General features: G+C 36.0%; 1 protein-coding gene across 1 annotated transcript in view; it reads right to left on the bottom strand.

The window, feature by feature from the left end:
* TBCD (tubulin folding cofactor D) overlaps positions 1-18,782 on the bottom strand; it is a 113,410-nt gene extending 94,628 nt beyond the window's left edge. The window contains exons 1-7 of the mRNA XM_009888818.1: positions 18,590-18,782; positions 15,218-15,268; positions 14,916-15,013; positions 14,078-14,179; positions 12,361-12,507; positions 11,483-11,538; positions 7,541-7,673 (exon numbers count right to left, since the gene is read on the bottom strand). Coding sequence (XP_009887120.1) covers positions 7,541-7,673; positions 11,483-11,538; positions 12,361-12,507; positions 14,078-14,179; positions 14,916-15,013; positions 15,218-15,268; positions 18,590-18,782 — 780 coding nt within the window. The remainder of the gene's footprint in view (positions 1-7,540; positions 7,674-11,482; positions 11,539-12,360; positions 12,508-14,077; positions 14,180-14,915; positions 15,014-15,217; positions 15,269-18,589) is intronic.
* Positions 18,783-18,819: the final 37 nt, after the last annotated feature.

Below are 18,819 nucleotides of genomic sequence, written 5' to 3'. Positions count from 1 at the left end.
TTTTGAGAATTACGTGTTAAACTAAAAAAACTAGCTACAGAAATCTGACTGCAAGTCTGCTACAAATACACCTCCAACAGGCAACCTTTAATTACTGTGCCGAGGGATTTAAAGAAGCAAAGAGCAAAAAGCTACCAAAATAATTTTATATACAATTAAATATCCAAGTGAGATTAAGCCCCAGCACTACAGCGAGACAAATGGACTATTAACACCTGACAAAAACATGCTACACATTTAAAGTTTGCTCAGTTCATTTTTAGTATGCATCAAAACTACTGTGTTCAGTCACTTATTTTTCCTTGCTTTGTCATTAACCAGAAGAAAAATCTTCCTCAGTAAATATGCCTAGGAGTTAAACAAGAACAGACTTACCTTAAAAATATGTACTTTCTCACACATACCAAATACACACATGCCTCCCATACTGCAGGTGTGGTTAAAAGCAACAAAGGCAATAAAAACACCTTTAGGCTATGTACCCATTCTATTTTGTTTTGTTACTAAATAGCATTTTGAGATCCTAAATTAGCACTTCTGATCGGCTCTACTACAAGCTATGCAGGGGAAACTGATAATATATATTGAATTAGTTAAGATTTTTTTGTTTTCACGAGTAACTATGCAATTGCAAGGCATCCTTTAAAACCTACATTTACAAAGCAGAAATGCTACAGAACTACTTCAGGCCCAGAAGAACTGCTAATAGAAATAACTACCAACACAAATGGTATAAATATAGCATAGTTTTTATCAATACACCATATTAGTATCAAAACAAAAAAATATTTCATACAATACTCTGCTTGTATTAAAAAGCCTAAAGAAAAGATGACAAAATCTGCAAATCTTTGGTATAATTAACAAATCTAGAAAGCCTCTAAAATTTTTCTACCTCTTTGCGGAAACATGCAAAAGCTCATTTCTTCACTACTTTGTTCCTCTGTTCTGCTTTAAAAACCTATTAGATGGTTTCTTCACAAGGTTAGCAAGTTTGTAGTGGATGCTAGGAGATACTGCAGCATTTCTGCAGCAGCTTATCTTCACAATTACTTCTCCTTTCCTTATAAATTTTAAGGTACACACAGGCTGCCTCCAAATTATTAGGATTATATTCAAGCATATTTATTCAAGCATATTCAAACAAAACACAGTATAATTCCTGAAGTAGTGATAATGTAAAGAAACAGCTTTTTAATATAGCCTTGGGAATGGTCCTGGACAGATGCATTTGGATGTCTACCCTCACACTTCTCAGCATACTGTTCTCAAAAAATCAATACACTTTCAGTCTTACGTAGTTCCTAAATTCTGGCACCTTTCTACAAGTTTCCCCATGAGTTTTCACATCCTCAAGGCCAGCTTTGAATTCAGTTTTGACTCCTCAGGAAAAACATAACTAGAAGGTATCACCTCTAAGCGAGATGTGGGAAGAAATGAACAAACACACAAGCAAGAAATGAGAAAACTCTTCAAATATTGTATATAAAATTTTTTTATGCTTTTCTAAAAAAAAAGTAAGAAAACAGCCTCAAATGCCTATGAGTTATTTTAGAACAGTGAACTTGACAGACTCCATTTCACAACCATTTCTATTATTTTCTGAACAAAAAAGTGAAACATACGTTGGTTCCTTACAACAGTTTCACCACATACTTAAACAACAAACTATTTTCATATCTAATTTTCAGGACAGTACATCTATTCTCAAATTAAATACTGCAAGAATTTATAATATACTTTCAGTTGTTAAAATCATCATAGCAACTGCTGTAAATCAATTGAGATATGGATTAAGGGATTTTATTTTATCAATGCGAGTTTTTAGAAGTAAAAACCAAAGAACACCATAGCTACTGTGTTTAAATTAATAACTAAACTTAAAAAAAAAAAAGGGACTTAATATTTACATGGGTTTTGTTCAATAGAATATGTTACCTACTGGCTTTGGAATAAACACAGCTGATAATGCCAAATGTCTGAAAGGGAAAAAAGTTCTGTGAGCACCCACTAATGTACATCGTAGGTCAGATATAACATTCTACCAGACTATCAGTGTTTCAGGAAGTGATACATCAGGTATTTCTCTGTATCAGAGAAAACTTTAACAGCCATTTTTACCAACAAAATTTTTATACATGTAAACAGGTAATAACCAAACTGTTGAGAATTTGTCTTCAGATATTCAACACAGCAGGAAATCCAGTGTCAAGAAAAGAAGTTTTCATTACTTCTTTATGAGTCAAAGCATGTAAAAGCATTCACAAGCCCAAATTTCCCAAACTTCTGAGCTTGCTAGCTATATTTTCCAGGGAAAATAAAAGAGCCCTTTAACCAATGTTGGCTTTTGGTGGGGACAGGAAGGAAGTTTATGTACTTAATTCCAGCATGTGCTACAAGCAGTCGTGCACGTAAGTCAAAGTTACTGCCTCAGAAAAATCCTACAAACCTAGAGCTTACAGGGGTTACACTAAAAAGAAAAGTAGAAAAGTACATGATACATGACCAGAAAACATTTTTAAAAAAGTATACAAAAAAGGACAAATCAGCATTACAGTATTCAGCTTAAAGTTCCTGCCTTGAAGGAAGAAAAATATCCAAGGCACACAATTTCAAAAAATCTGATACAAACAAAATCATTAATAAGCTTGGTTTGCCACTTGCATAGACATTTTAGTGTCAGCAACTAACAATACTGAAAGTAAGAAGCCTGTCTATTGGAGTATCCAGGCAATCAAAGTTACGCCATGGTCTCTTCACTTTAATGAGGACATACAGCATACACCAACCTACCCAACCTGTTAAACTGTTGAAAAGTATGTGACTCCCTCTCTTATAAATAATTAAGCCACCTACAAATTAGAGAAAATCAGTGGTGTGCAAGCAATGACGACTGTCAAGTCTGGTTTTGCTTTAGAAATAGCATGGTGCAAGGAAAACAAAACCTAGTTTCTTAGTAATCACAGAAGAAACACACCACACCTTCCAATTGTCTGCATAACCCACTTTAGGCCCGACCTTCATGAGCTGTATCAATCAGGATCATCTCCAGGACATGTTCCCCAAGCTATACAAATCACCATTAAGGGTGGCCTGACTGTTTGGTAGCAAGTATATCTTCCTGCCAAGCTGGAGACACAAGTCTGAATCTACCCTCTGGTTGTTACCAACCAAGTCAAGGACTGAGAGGATAATTTCAGCCTCTACGGGAAGAGAAGAAAATGATATCTTTCATTACTCTGGAGCACCCCCTAGTAGTCACACAACATCCAGGTCCAGGGAAAGCTATCAGCCATCCCTGCCTCCAGGCCAGATGTGGGGAGGTAAACAAGGTGAGGGAGGACATGCTGTCAGAATAGTAAGTTCGCTTGAAAGCAGAGAATATTTAACAAAATATATGTGCAGCTAATGGTAAAATAAAATTGTTAAAGCCCTTGTTCTTACTATGTCTTCAACACAAATAGTACTCCTCCTGTAGGTCTGTATTTGTCAGGGTATCGATAATGTCATCATCAACATGGTAATTAAGCTGACAAACATCAATACAGAACCCAGCTAAATGGGTGGCAAGAGGAGTTCAGTTTTCCTAAGATCTTAGTTATTTATCAGTTGAAAACCTGAAAAGTTTAGACCAACACATGGACAAGCTAACAGGATAGTTCCTTTGCATCTTAACAAGACTACCCAAACCCACAGATCTGAAACGCTTGCAAGAAAAAAAAAAATTAGCAGCTTCAGACAGTACTATATTCTAACAGGAAAAAGTAAGTCTTATGATAACAGAACTTCTGAACCTTTAACTATGCACAATACCTCTGGTGAGATGGAAAAAACTCAGAAATATCAGACAAGGCCACATTAGAATGCTCTGTGCCACTGAAAAAGAGAGGAGATACAGTATTACCAGAAAGAGGTCACTGCCCTTGGTATCTGCAGACTTAAGAATTTTTTTCTTCTCCTTATGTCAACACTGCTTTTTGTACACCTTTATCACCAAACCACTAAGCAACAACACCTTTTTAAAAAAATAACGCCAATAGACAATCCTAGCATTGCTAATTCTTTGAGAATGCCAAAAATATAGAGACTTGGGAAACATTCTATTTGGAAATACTCTATTTTTGTGCCTCTGGGTCTGAAAGAATAGAGTTAGAGAGTTCTTTCTTCCCTGGAGCAAAATTTACATAAGCATGTAGCTATTGCTAAATAACTTTTGCATTAGAGACAGCTCAGGGAAATGCCCTGTTCTTAAGACTCTCGAGTTTCATCAGATCACTGTGTAGGGCGTTTTATTTTTTTTAATTATTACTCACACTTGTATACTGAATCACTTATAAAACAAATAAGGTTTAATAAGTTTCAATGCCCAAGGCTACCTCAACATGATGACATCTCTGTCACGCAAGAACTGGGAGTGCTACACCCTGCAGCAATAACTAAAAAGCTGTTTGATATAATGGTAGGTTTAAAAGCAAACCTCCAGACCAAGAGAATTTAAAATGCAGATTCTTGAAACAGGTTAGAAGTTTCCTTCAAGTAAACAGAAGTTATAAAAAAAATAGCAATTTCTTATTAATCCAACATTTATGATCCTTCAGATATACAAAGTATCCAAGCACAAATGTGAATTTAATTCAATACTGCAATGTTAGTTTCAATGAAAGAGGGCAGTTTTTAAAACTGAATCTCAAATACTGCAAGCGAAGATTCCTGCTAGTGCACACCTGTTGTGAAATGATATATTACTGACGACAGGTGTAACAAAAAAAAAAAAGAAAAAAGCATCAGTGGAATTAAAATGTGTAATGCAGGCTGCGTGTTTCAACAAGAACCATGAAACAGTAGTACTTGTTCTACACATAATGCTGAGTTAGATTAAACAGTAGCATACCTAATCACCAAGACTTAAGGCCACAAAGAGGCAGATCAAAGTGCAGCAACGTCGAACTACTCATTGCGTACCTAACTTGCAGTTTCAGTTCATTGAAATGCAAGAGTTTCATGTCTTTTTAAAACAGTTTTGCCATGCCAAATCACTACAAGCTATTTCCTAAATGCAGACCATACGCAGCATAATATCACAATCCAACTGAAATTCACCCTCTTAGGGGCAGCCCTAAACTTATCTGATGGAGAAAGACTTTTTATTTCTACCCTGGTGGGTTGCATTCCCGAAACCTGCCTTGCGGTACTGATGGGAAACTGAAAAATGGTATTTTTTCTCCTGCTTGTTCAGAGAGAAATGCCCAGGCAACTACAGTTTTGACGCTTGAAGTAACAAATTGCTGGAGGAATCCAAGGGCAAAGAATTTTTAAGCTTGTTGACCCAAGTTTTAGCTGTCCCTCATGAGGTTGTGTTCTGCTTTGCACACTTAGCAATTACTTATTATGTTTCTGTACAACTGGTAGAATCTTGTATGTTTCACAGAATTTTCAGAGTTGGAAGGGACCTCTAGAGATCATCTAGTCCCACTCCCCTGCTAAAGCAGGATTGCCCAGAGCACGTTACTCAGGACTGCATCCAGGCGGGTCTTGAAAATCTCCAGAGAAGGGGACTCCAGAGATAAGAGAAAAGATTTACTTACTTTTTACTTAAGAGAAAAGATTTACTTAGTTTAAACACTGCTACTATTTTCAGCTCATATTTTTGGTTTAACAACATATTGTTGTCACAAGTGTTGTCACAAAATTCTTAATATTAAACTCCTGAAATAAATATTTCCTACTCCACTTAAGCATGCCAGTGTACACAAATATCTGCATACGTATCATTCTGAAAAACCTTTATTCTCTAATGATATAATTCATGCTTACATTGTAGTAACTGAGATTAAAATTTGGAGACTGAATGCAAGAAAAGGCTTTAAAAATTCAGTCTGCTCATACCTACCAACTGGAACAGGAGTCAAGAGCTGTAGGACACAAATAAAGCTGGCCTGATAAATACTTTCACCTACCCCACAGAGGAGGGAAAAATAATATAAATGCAAGAAGGCAGGCTTCTGCTTCCGGGTATATTGTATCACAGTCTAGTTTCGATTCTACTTGTTGAGTATTCACCTGTTTCGCTTAGTATGCACTAATGAACAGGTGGATAGAGCCAAAGCCAAACTCAAAGGAATTATGACAAAACACTAATGTATTATACATCCTACAGGTCTCATCATGCACCTAGAATGGCAGTCAGTCTCCCTTTCCAGATCTGACAATAAAATGATGAAACATCATTCTGTCTTTTGAAACATACTGCAATGCATAAAAATAATGCTTCCTCCTGCTTAAGCAGCAGGTCCTAAGTTATTCTAAATATAGATCATTTCTTGTATCTTCTGATTTGGAAGAGCTGCTAGAGGGAAAAAAAAAAAAACCAAAACCAACAAAAAACAAAACACACACCACACACTTGTTCCAGAACTTTGCTTTGATGTTTAGTAACATACTGGATATAAGTCCTCTTAGCAATTATTCAAAGAGAGCTGCAAATTTATGCAAATTATAGAAACTCATACAAACACCAGCAAATCCTTAAACCTGTGCAAGGCTGTACAAGAGCATGTCACCTGACTTTGCTTGTGCTACCTTGACTTTGGTCAACAACAAAACCAAGAAGGAGCAACTCCACCTACACAAATTCCCCCATTCCACCCAAATATATTCAGAGATCAAAACTGCAACAGATACCAGAACTGTTATTCAATGCACATCAACGCTATTAAGGGTGTAAAACTGCAAGAAAGCTTTTATAACAAGAAACTCTTAAAGTGTACAAGATGAGTGTTATCATACAGCAGTGGTTCAGGCATTACAGAGTTTTCCCCATGCATAGTATATGAATTTTAAAACCCAACTAAGAATACAGCTCTTTGAGTCACAAACTATTGTTTATGACTTCATAAAACTGCAAACTTAACAAGGCAAAGCATTAAACAAAAAACTTGTTCAGATAAGCAAGCAAAACCAAAGGAATTAGTGCATGCTTTCAGACTATTCAAGGACACTGTCTAACAAGTTTAGTCTATCTTATTAAAACTATGGAGAACAATATTTTAGCTGAAGAATAATAGCTACAATTTTCAAGAATCACTTGCATTTTGGTTACCAGTACTGAAAAGTCTAGGAGAGACCACTACTGTATCAGACACCCAACCACTTCATTTTGTACAGCTCCAATTACTTAATTTATTTCAAAGATTTTCTTCAAAGAAAAAAAAAACCAAACCACACCAACCCAACCCAAGCTGAATTATGAAATGACTACTTATATACCATCAGATATTTAAAAGCATTTTTGAGAATTGTTTATCAGTATCTATACTGGCAACTTCACATTCATTTGGTGATGACAAGAATACTTAAAATATACATACATGGGAAGTTACATCTTCAAAACTGTTGTGGAGGAAATTCTAGCTGTACATTATCTACTTCTTTTTTAATAAACAGAAACCTCTCTGTGCATTTGCTATTAAAGGTCTACCATAGCAGTATAGTATGATCATAAATACAATCATCTATCTTTTAAAGGAAAAACAGTATTTACCAGGGCCTGGAGCATGCCATTCATAACAACAGTCCCCTCCATGGTCTGGAAGGAGGATTTAGATAACATTGAAAGTGTCCAGTCCAAGAAGTCTGCCATCCTTTTTTGCCTGACATCAGGGCGGACAATAAATCTGTCATAGAAAAAAAAAAAAAAAAACAACAAAACACTACAGTTAGTAACTTTACGACTCTCAAAGAAAAATAATTTTTCCTGCTATCCAAACTGGTTGCAGTTCTTAAAAACAATTCTCCTATGGATATTTTCCTAAATTGCTGAGGGTAGGAACATTCCAAGCCATCGTTAGCCCTTCTGTTTCTGAGCAAGGCTCCGATCCAGAATTTCACTTCACTTCAAGCCAACCTGTAAACTTGGATTCTAGAGATTTCTCATCTTAATTGTAAAGCAACAAACTTTCCAAAGGTTTTTTTTCCAAAAAAAAAAAAAAAAAAAAAAAAAAAAGGGAGGGGGTTTCCAAACTTTCCCACATAAAAATTATTTCCAACAGAATTTGTGAAAACTTGAAACAAAGATGAGGATTCTCCACCATTCTCATCATGAACAGCTGTTCTGCAAATCTGAAAATTGGTGCAGATCAACAATTCATCCATACTGCACTGTTATTAGCCAGGCCCATAAAGAGTAATCATCACTGCTATATTGGTTTTTTCGGATATTTGAAAAGGTCAAACACCTGTTATCTAACACACTGGACAGGTCAAGAGATACATTTCTACCCATCTTAGAGACGGTAAAAGAGGTTCATCATGGTTAAACTACTTCTGTAAACTTATACTCAGTCATCTTCAGTGCCAGCCAAGCTAACGTTAGGGCATCTGCTTCAGTTACCTAATTTAGTATTCTCAGCACCCAAAAATTAACGTCCTTTTTGCAACAGAGGTTCAGACTAAATTAAGAAACTTTGCTCTCAATGCAATATAAGAAAACAACAAGGTACATGGGAAAGGCCACAAAGGACAATTCATAGTGTTCAAAGAAGGATGTATGCAGAGCTTGTATCTGGTTACTTCATACACCTACAAATTAAATGGGGAACTGCACCAAGAGCTAACTAACGGGGAATACTAAACACAGAGAAGACAGGAAACAGCGAGCAGACGTGATCACTTGAATTGTCTTCAAAGTCAGTATCTATTGCGTTCGGCAACAGAACAATGAGGATTTGGGGGAAGGGTTAGTTTGGGGGGGGGTGGTTTGTTTAATAACACAGCAGCAAGGACAAAGCCTTCTTTTGCACAATAGCGCAGGTAACAGAAGTAACCTGTAAAGCAGATGAACTGGTTCCTAGACCCTTTCTCAGCCCAAAGGAGTTTGAATCTTAATTTCTCAAAGGAGTGCCCTAACCTCCAGACTAGAAGCAAGATAAAGATAAACCTCATCTCCTCCTACTGCAACAACCAGGTCACTGAGCAGGCAGAAAAGAGAATTCATGAAACACTCCAGCTCCTTTGCCCTATGAAAAGTAAATTACTTTGGAAAACAGGAAGTCTTGGATCCGAATGCTTCTAATGTTCACTCGAAATTCTTATGAAGTTGATACTTCTTAGAGCAGGAAGACTTCCTCTTCCTCCTCAAGGAGTTTCCTACTCAGTGCGTTACAGAGTTAGACTCCTGTATCTTATCTCTCTGTCCATCCTAGGACTTTTATATTCCTGCCTACCTAACAGTCTAACTTCAAGAAGATGAAACACTGATCTCGCCTCAGAGTAACTATGCCTGTTCATTAAAGAACTGTTTCGGGACATGAAAGCAGTGAATTCAAGTGCACAAAGGCCTAAAGGCGTTGGACCCGGGTCTTCTAAGTCCTGGTGCAGTGTTTTAATCATCAGGCTATAAATGGTGTTTTCATAATAAACTAAATAATTCTAAGTACACTAAATAGTAATTTTGCTCCCATGACAGCCTTACACACCTCGATGCAGCTGGTACTAGAACCAGCTTAATGTAGTCTATCACTTTATTTGTTAAGAATATATACTTTTAATAAAAATTAATTCAACCAATAAAATGGAGGTGAAGAGAACATAAGACAACTGCTAATAATATGCCTGCATAGTATCCTGCATGAGGATGCAAGGCACTTACGAAATCCCCCTGAAATCCAGAGTTGAGCACTGCACAAAGTTTTGCTGAATGCAATGCTGTAATCAATGACATTACTGTATATATGCTTCCACTAGTAATTTATTTTTACAGATACCCTGGAGTGCAAACAAAGTGCAAATTCAATTAGCATAGTGTGATGAAAGAATTTTTTTAAATTACCGTCATCCTTACTTAAGGAGGCTTCCAAACACTGGATGTACCTTCAAGAATCTATCATGGTTAATTTGGGTTTTTTTCTGGGTTTTTAGGAAGTGAAGAAGATAAAAGGCACATTCAGGCACAAATGAATGCTGAAGAATAATTCACTCTTACGTTACACTTTCACCTCAAACCCTCTGCTTCTGTCAACTCGTGACAGGATGGATTACCAATGCAGATAAATAAAAATCCTAGATAAGCAACTTCCAATTATCACTTCCAAAATGACTGCAAAAACTAATTAGAATAAGGAGACAAACCTAAATTTTGTCACATGGAAATAATATGCAATAGGCAAAATTATTTATTAAAGACTATTCAAATGATTCATGTGTTCACTTAAATTTTGCTCTGAAATATTTCAGAGTAAATCAGAAAAGTACAGGACCAGTCTCCAGAGAACTATGATTCTAGTCTCAACTCCTTCATGAATCTTCTGCAAGACACTGTCAGTTCTAAAACAAAAAAAAAATGTTAAAAATTTCTAAAAAACGTAAAAATTTTCTAAAGCATTGAGCCCTGTTACTGAAGTTCAGAATAAAGTTAAAATAAGTATATGGACAGTTATTTCCCAAAAAGCCAGTTAGGATCTGTTCTACTAAATGTTATATTTAAGAACTATTTTGATACAATTAATCCCACAAATTTTGTGCCTCTCAGTCCAGAGAAAAACGTTAACATAGATTTTATTTTTCAGGCTAGCTACCCATATCCACTATCATCATTTCGTCTTGTTCACCCTACAGAGCCTCGGCTCCTACAGCTACACTGGCAAAACCATGTTGGTAGAGCCCCCTTGTGGAGATAGTGTATATGCTAGTGTAAAGATTCTGGGCTTTGCTTGCTTTAAAAAGAAAGGAAAAAAGAAAAGAAAAACCAAACAACAGACTGAGCTGACTAAAGCCCTCTTCTGCTACAATATATTGGAATATGTACTGTGATATATACTGGAAAAAAAGATACGTGTGTAGTGATACAAAAAATGACAGAACAACTGCCCCTCTGTCACAAATTGTTTGGTGTATGAACATCAACCATGTAAAACAACAGAATTTATGAAGTTCCATTATCCTACACGTTTCATTTGATGAATTATTTGACAACAATAAACCTAAGAAGACAGAAGTATTTTTTTCTGAATGAGAAAATGAAGACAGTGACAAGAAAGATATTAAGAAAATAAATTCTAGCATTAATATTTCCTTTCACATAAGTTAAGTACTACTAGGAAACACCAAGCCAGTAGTACTAGATTGTAATTCTCTATTTACCATGGAACACATTGCAAAAATTAGCAGCAACACAAAGTAACTGTATCTTTCTCTAACCCTGTAGCACAACCAGTCCCTAGAATGCAATTTGAACAGTATCCTGTTATCAGTGAAGATTTGTATCACTTGTGATAGATAACTGTTCCTCCAGTAAGCAGAAGAAAACAGCATTTCCAATAACAAACACACTACTGGATCTGATTCAAGCAAGTTTAACATCCCACATTCAGCTGGCAACTTCCAGTCCTCCCAACACTGTCATTACTAGCATGTCATACTGAAAAATGGCAGGAGAAATGGGAGCTAGCTTTTTTCCTTTCTGCCAAGAAGCACAAATGAGACTTACTTTGAAACCAGTACAGCAGCTGCATCTCGAGCCTTATCACTGACAACCAAGTAACACTAAAGGTAAAAGAAAACTAACTGTAACAGAATTCATACATGTAGGGTTAATAACAACTATGTACATGAATATACTACTTAATACTTATGGTTACAAACATTATTATGATTACATATATTACATGTATTATATGTAATTATTGTGATTACAAACTGAGCTTAGGATTGTAAAAAATTAAATTTCCCATTTAACAAACCATATCTCAGACAACAAAGTCTCCCTTCTAGTATCTTTCAGAGCAAGTTTACCTTTATTGAAACACTTATTTCCAGTCATATTTGTGCTACTACATGCCTACAAATGATAAGCCACTTAAGTGCTGCAAGTGTTAAAAGCATACGTTGTTCAGGCATTTGTGGGGAGGGGGCTGTTTATTTTTATCTTAAAGGGATGTCAAGTTAGCCAGTTCAGCTTACACATAGTGAAGCTTCATTATCTTTGCTGAAAATTCTTCATGCAGTCATAGCTTCCAATATTACTGATCAAATGATAATTTCCTCTATAAATCAAACATGGCTTTCAGAAAAAGCTAGCTAGTATTTTCAAATGCTAGAAGCTGTTAACATAATCAAATGCATGCATTTGTATCAGATAGTCACAAGATAAGATCGTTCATTACTTCAGGGAAAACAAGTAAAAATCTCATCTGACAATAAAGCAGCAAAGTACATACTGAAGATTTCAAAACTACGGAGAAATTTTTTAACGGATTAGATGGTCTTAAATATGGGCTTAAATAATATTCTGAGAAGACAATTTATTACATATTGAAAGATTAAGCCTAAGAAAAATATCACAGGTACAAGATGTATTATACTTACTTTTGCTATTTGAAGTATGCGATCCATTGTTGGCATACGAGCATGCCCTTCCTCAGAAACAGTATTTCCATCAAAACGGGCCAGATCAAAAGGAATCAAGCATATCATGGAGAGCCATAATAAAAGCATATAACGAGTTTCCCAAGTCTGGAAAAGAATGATAAAAGAAAATATGCACTCCATTTTCTAGAACATATTCCAACAAAGTCCCTGGAACACAAACAATCCACTAGCTCCAAGAAACTTTCAAAATAAGACAATGAAGAGAAAACTCTGAACCTGAATGCTCTGAAACACCAAAGGAGACAGAACTACAAGAGATTCCAAACAGGAAAACTGTAACAAAATTAATGGACCCTCCCGTCTGAATCTGAAATCTAGACAAGTTTATTTCCTTACAAAAGGAAAATTGCATGTTGTCATTTTCCTGTTTTCTCTTTCACTCAGCCCAGTTGTGCCAGTCACAAATATGAGAGAAATACATTCTTCTTCCTAATTTCTTAGGTATCGTTTTCATGGGTTTACTGAAACAACTTTAGATCTGTTCTGAGAGATAGACAGACGAGAGGGAATTTCTACAAGCTTTAAAGCTGTACAACTACAACAACAGTAAAGTGGTCAGAATCAATAATGTTTATTAAATAGAGTAGCAATACAATTATTGTCTTCACATCCATGATTTTTGTTACTTAAAATAGATCATGATCTCTCTTAAAATTCACCTATCTTAGTATGTCATCTGGAATTCTTGTTTTTCCTTACTCAAAAATATAAGAATATGAACTATGGTATCTTGGAGCTGGACTCAATGATCCTTATGTGTCCCTTCCAACTCAAGATATTCTATGATTCAATGTTCTCAATCAATGCTTAAAAATTCTTTGCTTAAATATTTTTTCAAAAGAGACTTCTTGCCCAGAACATTCCCAGCCAAATAAAACTTTAAATCAGGACTCATAATGAAGTGGTGTCGCACTGTTTTTCAAACTGCAAACAGGTAGAAAAAAAATCTGAAATTCTGTGTTATTTTTCCACACCCAGAAATATATTATCAAAAGGCAAAAATTCAAGCGATTCATGGCTCATGCCACAGCTGTGCAATTTTCTCCAAACTTCACCTCCCTCCCTTCAAAAGAAAAGGAAAAAATAAACAACTCACAGATCTGAAGACAGATATTGGGGGGGTTAAGGAAGAGTAAAATATTTTATGAAATTAAACAAAGAAAATTAACTATATTCTTCATTTCCTTATCAAAACAGAAGTTCTCATACCAACTTTGACAAAACCCAAAGGTTTAAAAAACAGCCTGTTTATATTAAGAAATAGGAATAAATACATAAAACCTAAAATACTCCATTTCCTGTGATTTAACTTTTATGACTTCAAGCTAAATTAACCTGACTACTAATGATACGCATAGCAGAAAGAGGATTTTTTCTCACTTATATGAGCAGTTAGATTTTACTTGCACCTCAACTGACATCATTTCTAAATCCTTAGAACATAACCCATGAAAGAAAACACAAGACCTCTCCTTCAATCAGACATTTCTCTTCTGACAAGATGATTTTCATCCTAAATCCAGATATTCAGGTAACACCAGAGAGGGTGCCTGACTGCTTTATATACTTTGTTCAAGATTTTTTTCTTACACTGTTCATCAGCTTTTTCTGTAGAAGACATAAAAGTTAAACAAAAAGTACCGCAAGTTCTCACCTCAGAGTCTTTTGGATTTTGGTCTACAAGCATATCCAACACAGGCTGTAGATCACCTACTTCATGAGGAAACAGCGGGAGGAAAAGTTTGTACCCTCTCACCTATAGCAGAAAGTTTCAAAATTTAGTAAGCCATCTGGCATCATCAAGTACTGAGGAAAAAGAAAAGACCCTTTGAGGAGCTTCTTGTCTACGATCCTCATGTAGTAAGAACAGTAAAAATACAAATTAAGGTCTTAAATACCTTGAGATTTTTGCACTTTTACAAACTTATGAAGAACTAATGAAATGATATTTCTTTAACTTTAAAAAAGGGACCCCTGGAGATTGTCTAGTCCAACTCTCCTGTCAAAGCACGGTCTCCTACAGCAGGCTGCCCAGAACCATGTCCAGTAGGGTATTCAGAGATGGGAGGCTCCACAACCCCTCTGAGTAATCTATTCCAGTGTTCAGCCCTCACAGTCAAAAAATGTTTTCTTATGCTCAGATGGAAATTCCACAATCCATCTAATTCTTCATCATACTTTACTTTTCTTTTTAACATTATGAGTCTTGTTTTATCACTCTATATCTCAACATCTGCAAATTTTTTTGCATTCAGACCCTAATTTTTGCTACTCTGGACCATTAAATAACATGAGCTATCATGAAAATAATTAAAAAGAGAAATAACTTTTCACAGTACAGTTTAAAAAATGTCATTGTGTTACTCAGGCAATTATTTATTTATTTTACTAGTTTTTAAAATGTCAATGTTTTTAAAGTTATTTAGGTAACAAAGAAAATATTGGAAACTTACACATTTGCATTACAGAATGTTAAATTTGGGATTTTTTACCTTTGTAATGATGTAAAGAAATTTAAAAGCCAGGTGAACTAGTGGGGATGGAGATCCATTGTCCCTTACTATATCCAACAATGAATTCATCATCCACTCTAATGAAATGAGAGAAAAAAAAAATGTGAGACTACATGCAGTTGGCTTACAGTTTCTCATCCTTCTAATAATAAAAATGGAGACAGTAGTCATATTATATAAGTAATATCAACCACAGCAATCTTGTAGCGCAAATATGGACCTTTTAGTTTAGCAGATTTTCAAGCATATGCACAAAAAAGTTTTAAAGATGACATGCCTACCCAAGTGGCGATCCAACAAGTGAGGTTGCTCCTGGTACTTGTCCATTATACCTGAAAAGGAAAAGATATCTGTAATAAGCCCTTAAAATTAAAGGCTCTTCCAGGCATTAATTGTGATATACACCCCTGACTCTAGACAACTTCAGCATAAGATTTCAGTATCCTTGAGCTAAGTGCTGCTACCACCTGTAAGCAAGGTCAAAAAGTAAGAAAACTACAGAGAAGTAACTGTAAAAATACAGTCTGTCCACTTCGGTAGCGCAATTGTTTACCTACATTGAATAATAAATTCCCTTCCAGGAGTCTCTCAAATTACTATGGACAAACCTCACAGCTAGATGAAACAAGCAATTACTCAGTTTATTGCTGTCCTTCACTACAGAGCTATTTGTGGCTCTCCTTTCCCAAGTGCAACTTACCAACGCACCATTTCTGATGGAACTCTGCAAAGAGAGAACATTAAACCACTACAGGCTCTAGCTGCCCCAGGTCTACCAGCTGTACACTGCACCCCTACCCACACAGCAACCAGAACGCTGCCTTACACCTTTCTGCCTTGCTGTTCACATCTTCTTCATTAACATTCGAAATCCCACTTGCTTTTCACACTGTTCTATTTGTTAACATGTCAAATTACCGATTGTCTTTAAAAACATGCACACAAAGATACCTCAACATCAAGAACTGTAGTAGCATGACACTTTTCCAACCCGGAGGCTAATACAGCCATGGGGAAATTATCCCTGGTCACCCTGGGTTTCACCACAAGGCTATCTTCCTTCCCATGCCCGGAACATATTTAAAGATATTGTTCCACCACTGCAAACCTGTACTGAAACAGAGTATGGGCGTTGCAAAAGTCTTATCTTTGTTTTGAGCTACCTTACTATGGCAGAAGAAAAACCAACATAGTACTACTTTGCAAGCGAAGGTGCTCTTCACAATTCTCAGAGCTAGTTTTTTATTTTGAAATAGAATAATAGGAAATTATTCAGCAAAGAACAACGGATCGTTGGACACATTTTAACCTGGACAAATACAAACTGTAGCTATTACTATCTGTGCTCCTCAAAACTTTTCACGTTACTTACTTTATATTGCTGCCACTAATACGTTATCTTCCTTTTGGGAACTGACTTGAGGAAAGACAAATTGAAATTGAATACTGAAGAAAACTAAGAACAACTTGCCACAGTTTTTAGAAACTGAAGAATTTAAATTTAAACCTAGAATCAATGAAAAGCAGCTATAGAAATGAAAGCTGGATTTCAGAAGAGATCACCAAGTCATCCAATATTGCACTGAAGATTACCTGGATTGTTTTAGGTATTTGGTCAGAAAATAGCTTTTTAATTAGAAAAATAAATACCTTCTTAACCTCTCCTTTTCCTGCATTTGTTTCTCTCTCGAACAACTTTTCTCTCTATCCTTTTTCTCCATTTGTCACATTAACACTTAGATTTAAGACGTAACTCAACTTCAACAGTGCTGTAGTTGACTAGCGGATACCACTGCACAACCACTTTCAAGACACCGGCCAGTCCAACAATATCCTTGCAGTAACTTATGCAAATCCATTAGGATACCATAGTGCTGCCTCCTACCAAGAGGGAAGCCTGAACTCCTAGTCATCACTAACTTCCCATTCTAATTAATGACACCTTAAGCTGTGTACAAATAACATTACTACTGAATACAAGAAAATCCATCAACACTCAAAGCAATAGCACTCAAGCAGAAGTGGAATTTAACAGCGAATTCCTTATCTGGCCAAATTGTTTTTCCAGATCACAGTCTGGCAATCTAAAATAAAACCCTAAATCTAAATACTGAAGAGAATGAATTGAAAAAAATGTTCTTCTAATGCTATTGTTTCATAAAAGAAAGATCTTCCTAAATTTTCCTACAAAATTATAGCTGCAGGCTAAACTATCTTCCAAACTTCTGTTTCTAACAGTTCACAGAGAAATGAGCATCACATGTTTTTGTGAACGCTTTGGAGACCTGTGTTAAAATCTTCTATAACTGATCATTACTGCGTTATATGCATATAGATTAAAGGCATTCCCTAAGCTTCAACATTATAACCCACACGTTTAGCCTGTTACCATACTTGGGACATTCTGCCCAAGAAGGATCAAATGATACCTTATGACACTAAATATTATAACCAAATATTGAACAACATGTACAGTACCTGTCAGTTTTAAGTATATTCACACTGAATTCACTGGGCAATGATATGCCTGCAGAAAGTTCATAAATACAATTTAAATATGCAGGGACAGTATATATGATATGAAAGACAGAGAGGCATAGCAAGATGATTGGAGAAGATTATGGCCTTTCAGACACTGAGACTTTTGTCATTAATGGCTCTTCTATCCCATCAAAGTCTACTATTTCACCTGTGATACTGAACAATCAACGCAAATATGAGTGTTCTTGCTGCTTCTTTCTGAACAGTTACATATTCATCATTAACCTCCTCAGATGCAACAGTCAGTTAAGGCAACCGAGTATAATTCTGCTGAGTAACTTCTGCAGGGTCAGATTTCCAAATTTTGGGATTTCTGCTTTATTGGTTACCTACCTAATTTCTTTTTTTGTCAAAAACACAGACACCAGATGAATATTTTGACAGTAAGTTTTTGCAATTCCACCCTTTCTGCAAAAGTACTCACAAAATGCTAGTCAACTTAATTTGATTTGTAAATACATGAAACTTGGAATTAAGTTTTGCAAATTATCTGGTCAGAATATTGGCTCCAATACACAGATGTATATTGTAACAGGCTAATTGCCTAGGACACTGCTACATGCACGTAATTATACCACTTCTAAGTTCAGCTGAGGTCTAGAAGCAGAATAGCTTTCGTTATATGGCACAAAAGCTCAGCTACCAAGTCAGATCCCAGGTGCCTCCACTCAGCAATTACATGAGTGGAGGGAGTCAGCTGCCCTTCATATTTCCTATTAAATATAAAAGTAAAAATATGAAATTACCACTTTAAAACTCAAAATATATGCATTTTTAACAAGTAATCCGTTACAAAAATGGCTTTATTTGACAGACATACAAACTTTAACTAAATCATTATCTGCATTTGAATAGGAAACTGGAGACTAAACACGGGTCAGAATTCAGATTTCTTAAATCCAAGACCTGGGGTTTTTATTCACAGTAGTTAAATACCACATAATAGTGGAACATATATCTGGAAAACAAAATTAGTAAAAAAATTAATCTAAACTACCTGTTGGTAAAATTCCAGCATTATCACTAACGCAAAATCAGCGGTTTAGTCCTTTTTTGGTAACAAATTATTTCAAGCAATATAAGAACATGCTCCCTGTGGAAGATGTGCTTACCTATGAATTTTTCCATTGTCATTTCTCGAGTCACCAGGTCCCCAAAGACTCCCTTCAGACTACCGATGAGCCCTCGGACTTCCTGACTCTCTGTGAAACTCTCCAGGATGTTTCTCGTGGCGATGACACCCGCCTCCTGATTCCTCCCTTCCTCCGGCTCCGACCCCGCTCCGTCCATCTCGCCCAAAGCCATGCCCGATGCCGGCCGTCAGCGGTTCCTGTCACAGCCG

This window comes from Charadrius vociferus, unplaced genomic scaffold, assembly GCF_000708025.1.
Source record: "Charadrius vociferus isolate BGI_N301 unplaced genomic scaffold, ASM70802v2 scaffold281, whole genome shotgun sequence".
Lineage (NCBI taxonomy): Eukaryota > Metazoa > Chordata > Aves > Charadriiformes > Charadriidae > Charadrius > Charadrius vociferus.
Note: the sequence above shows the minus strand (reverse complement) of the source record. Positions and strands in the feature narration are given on the sequence as shown.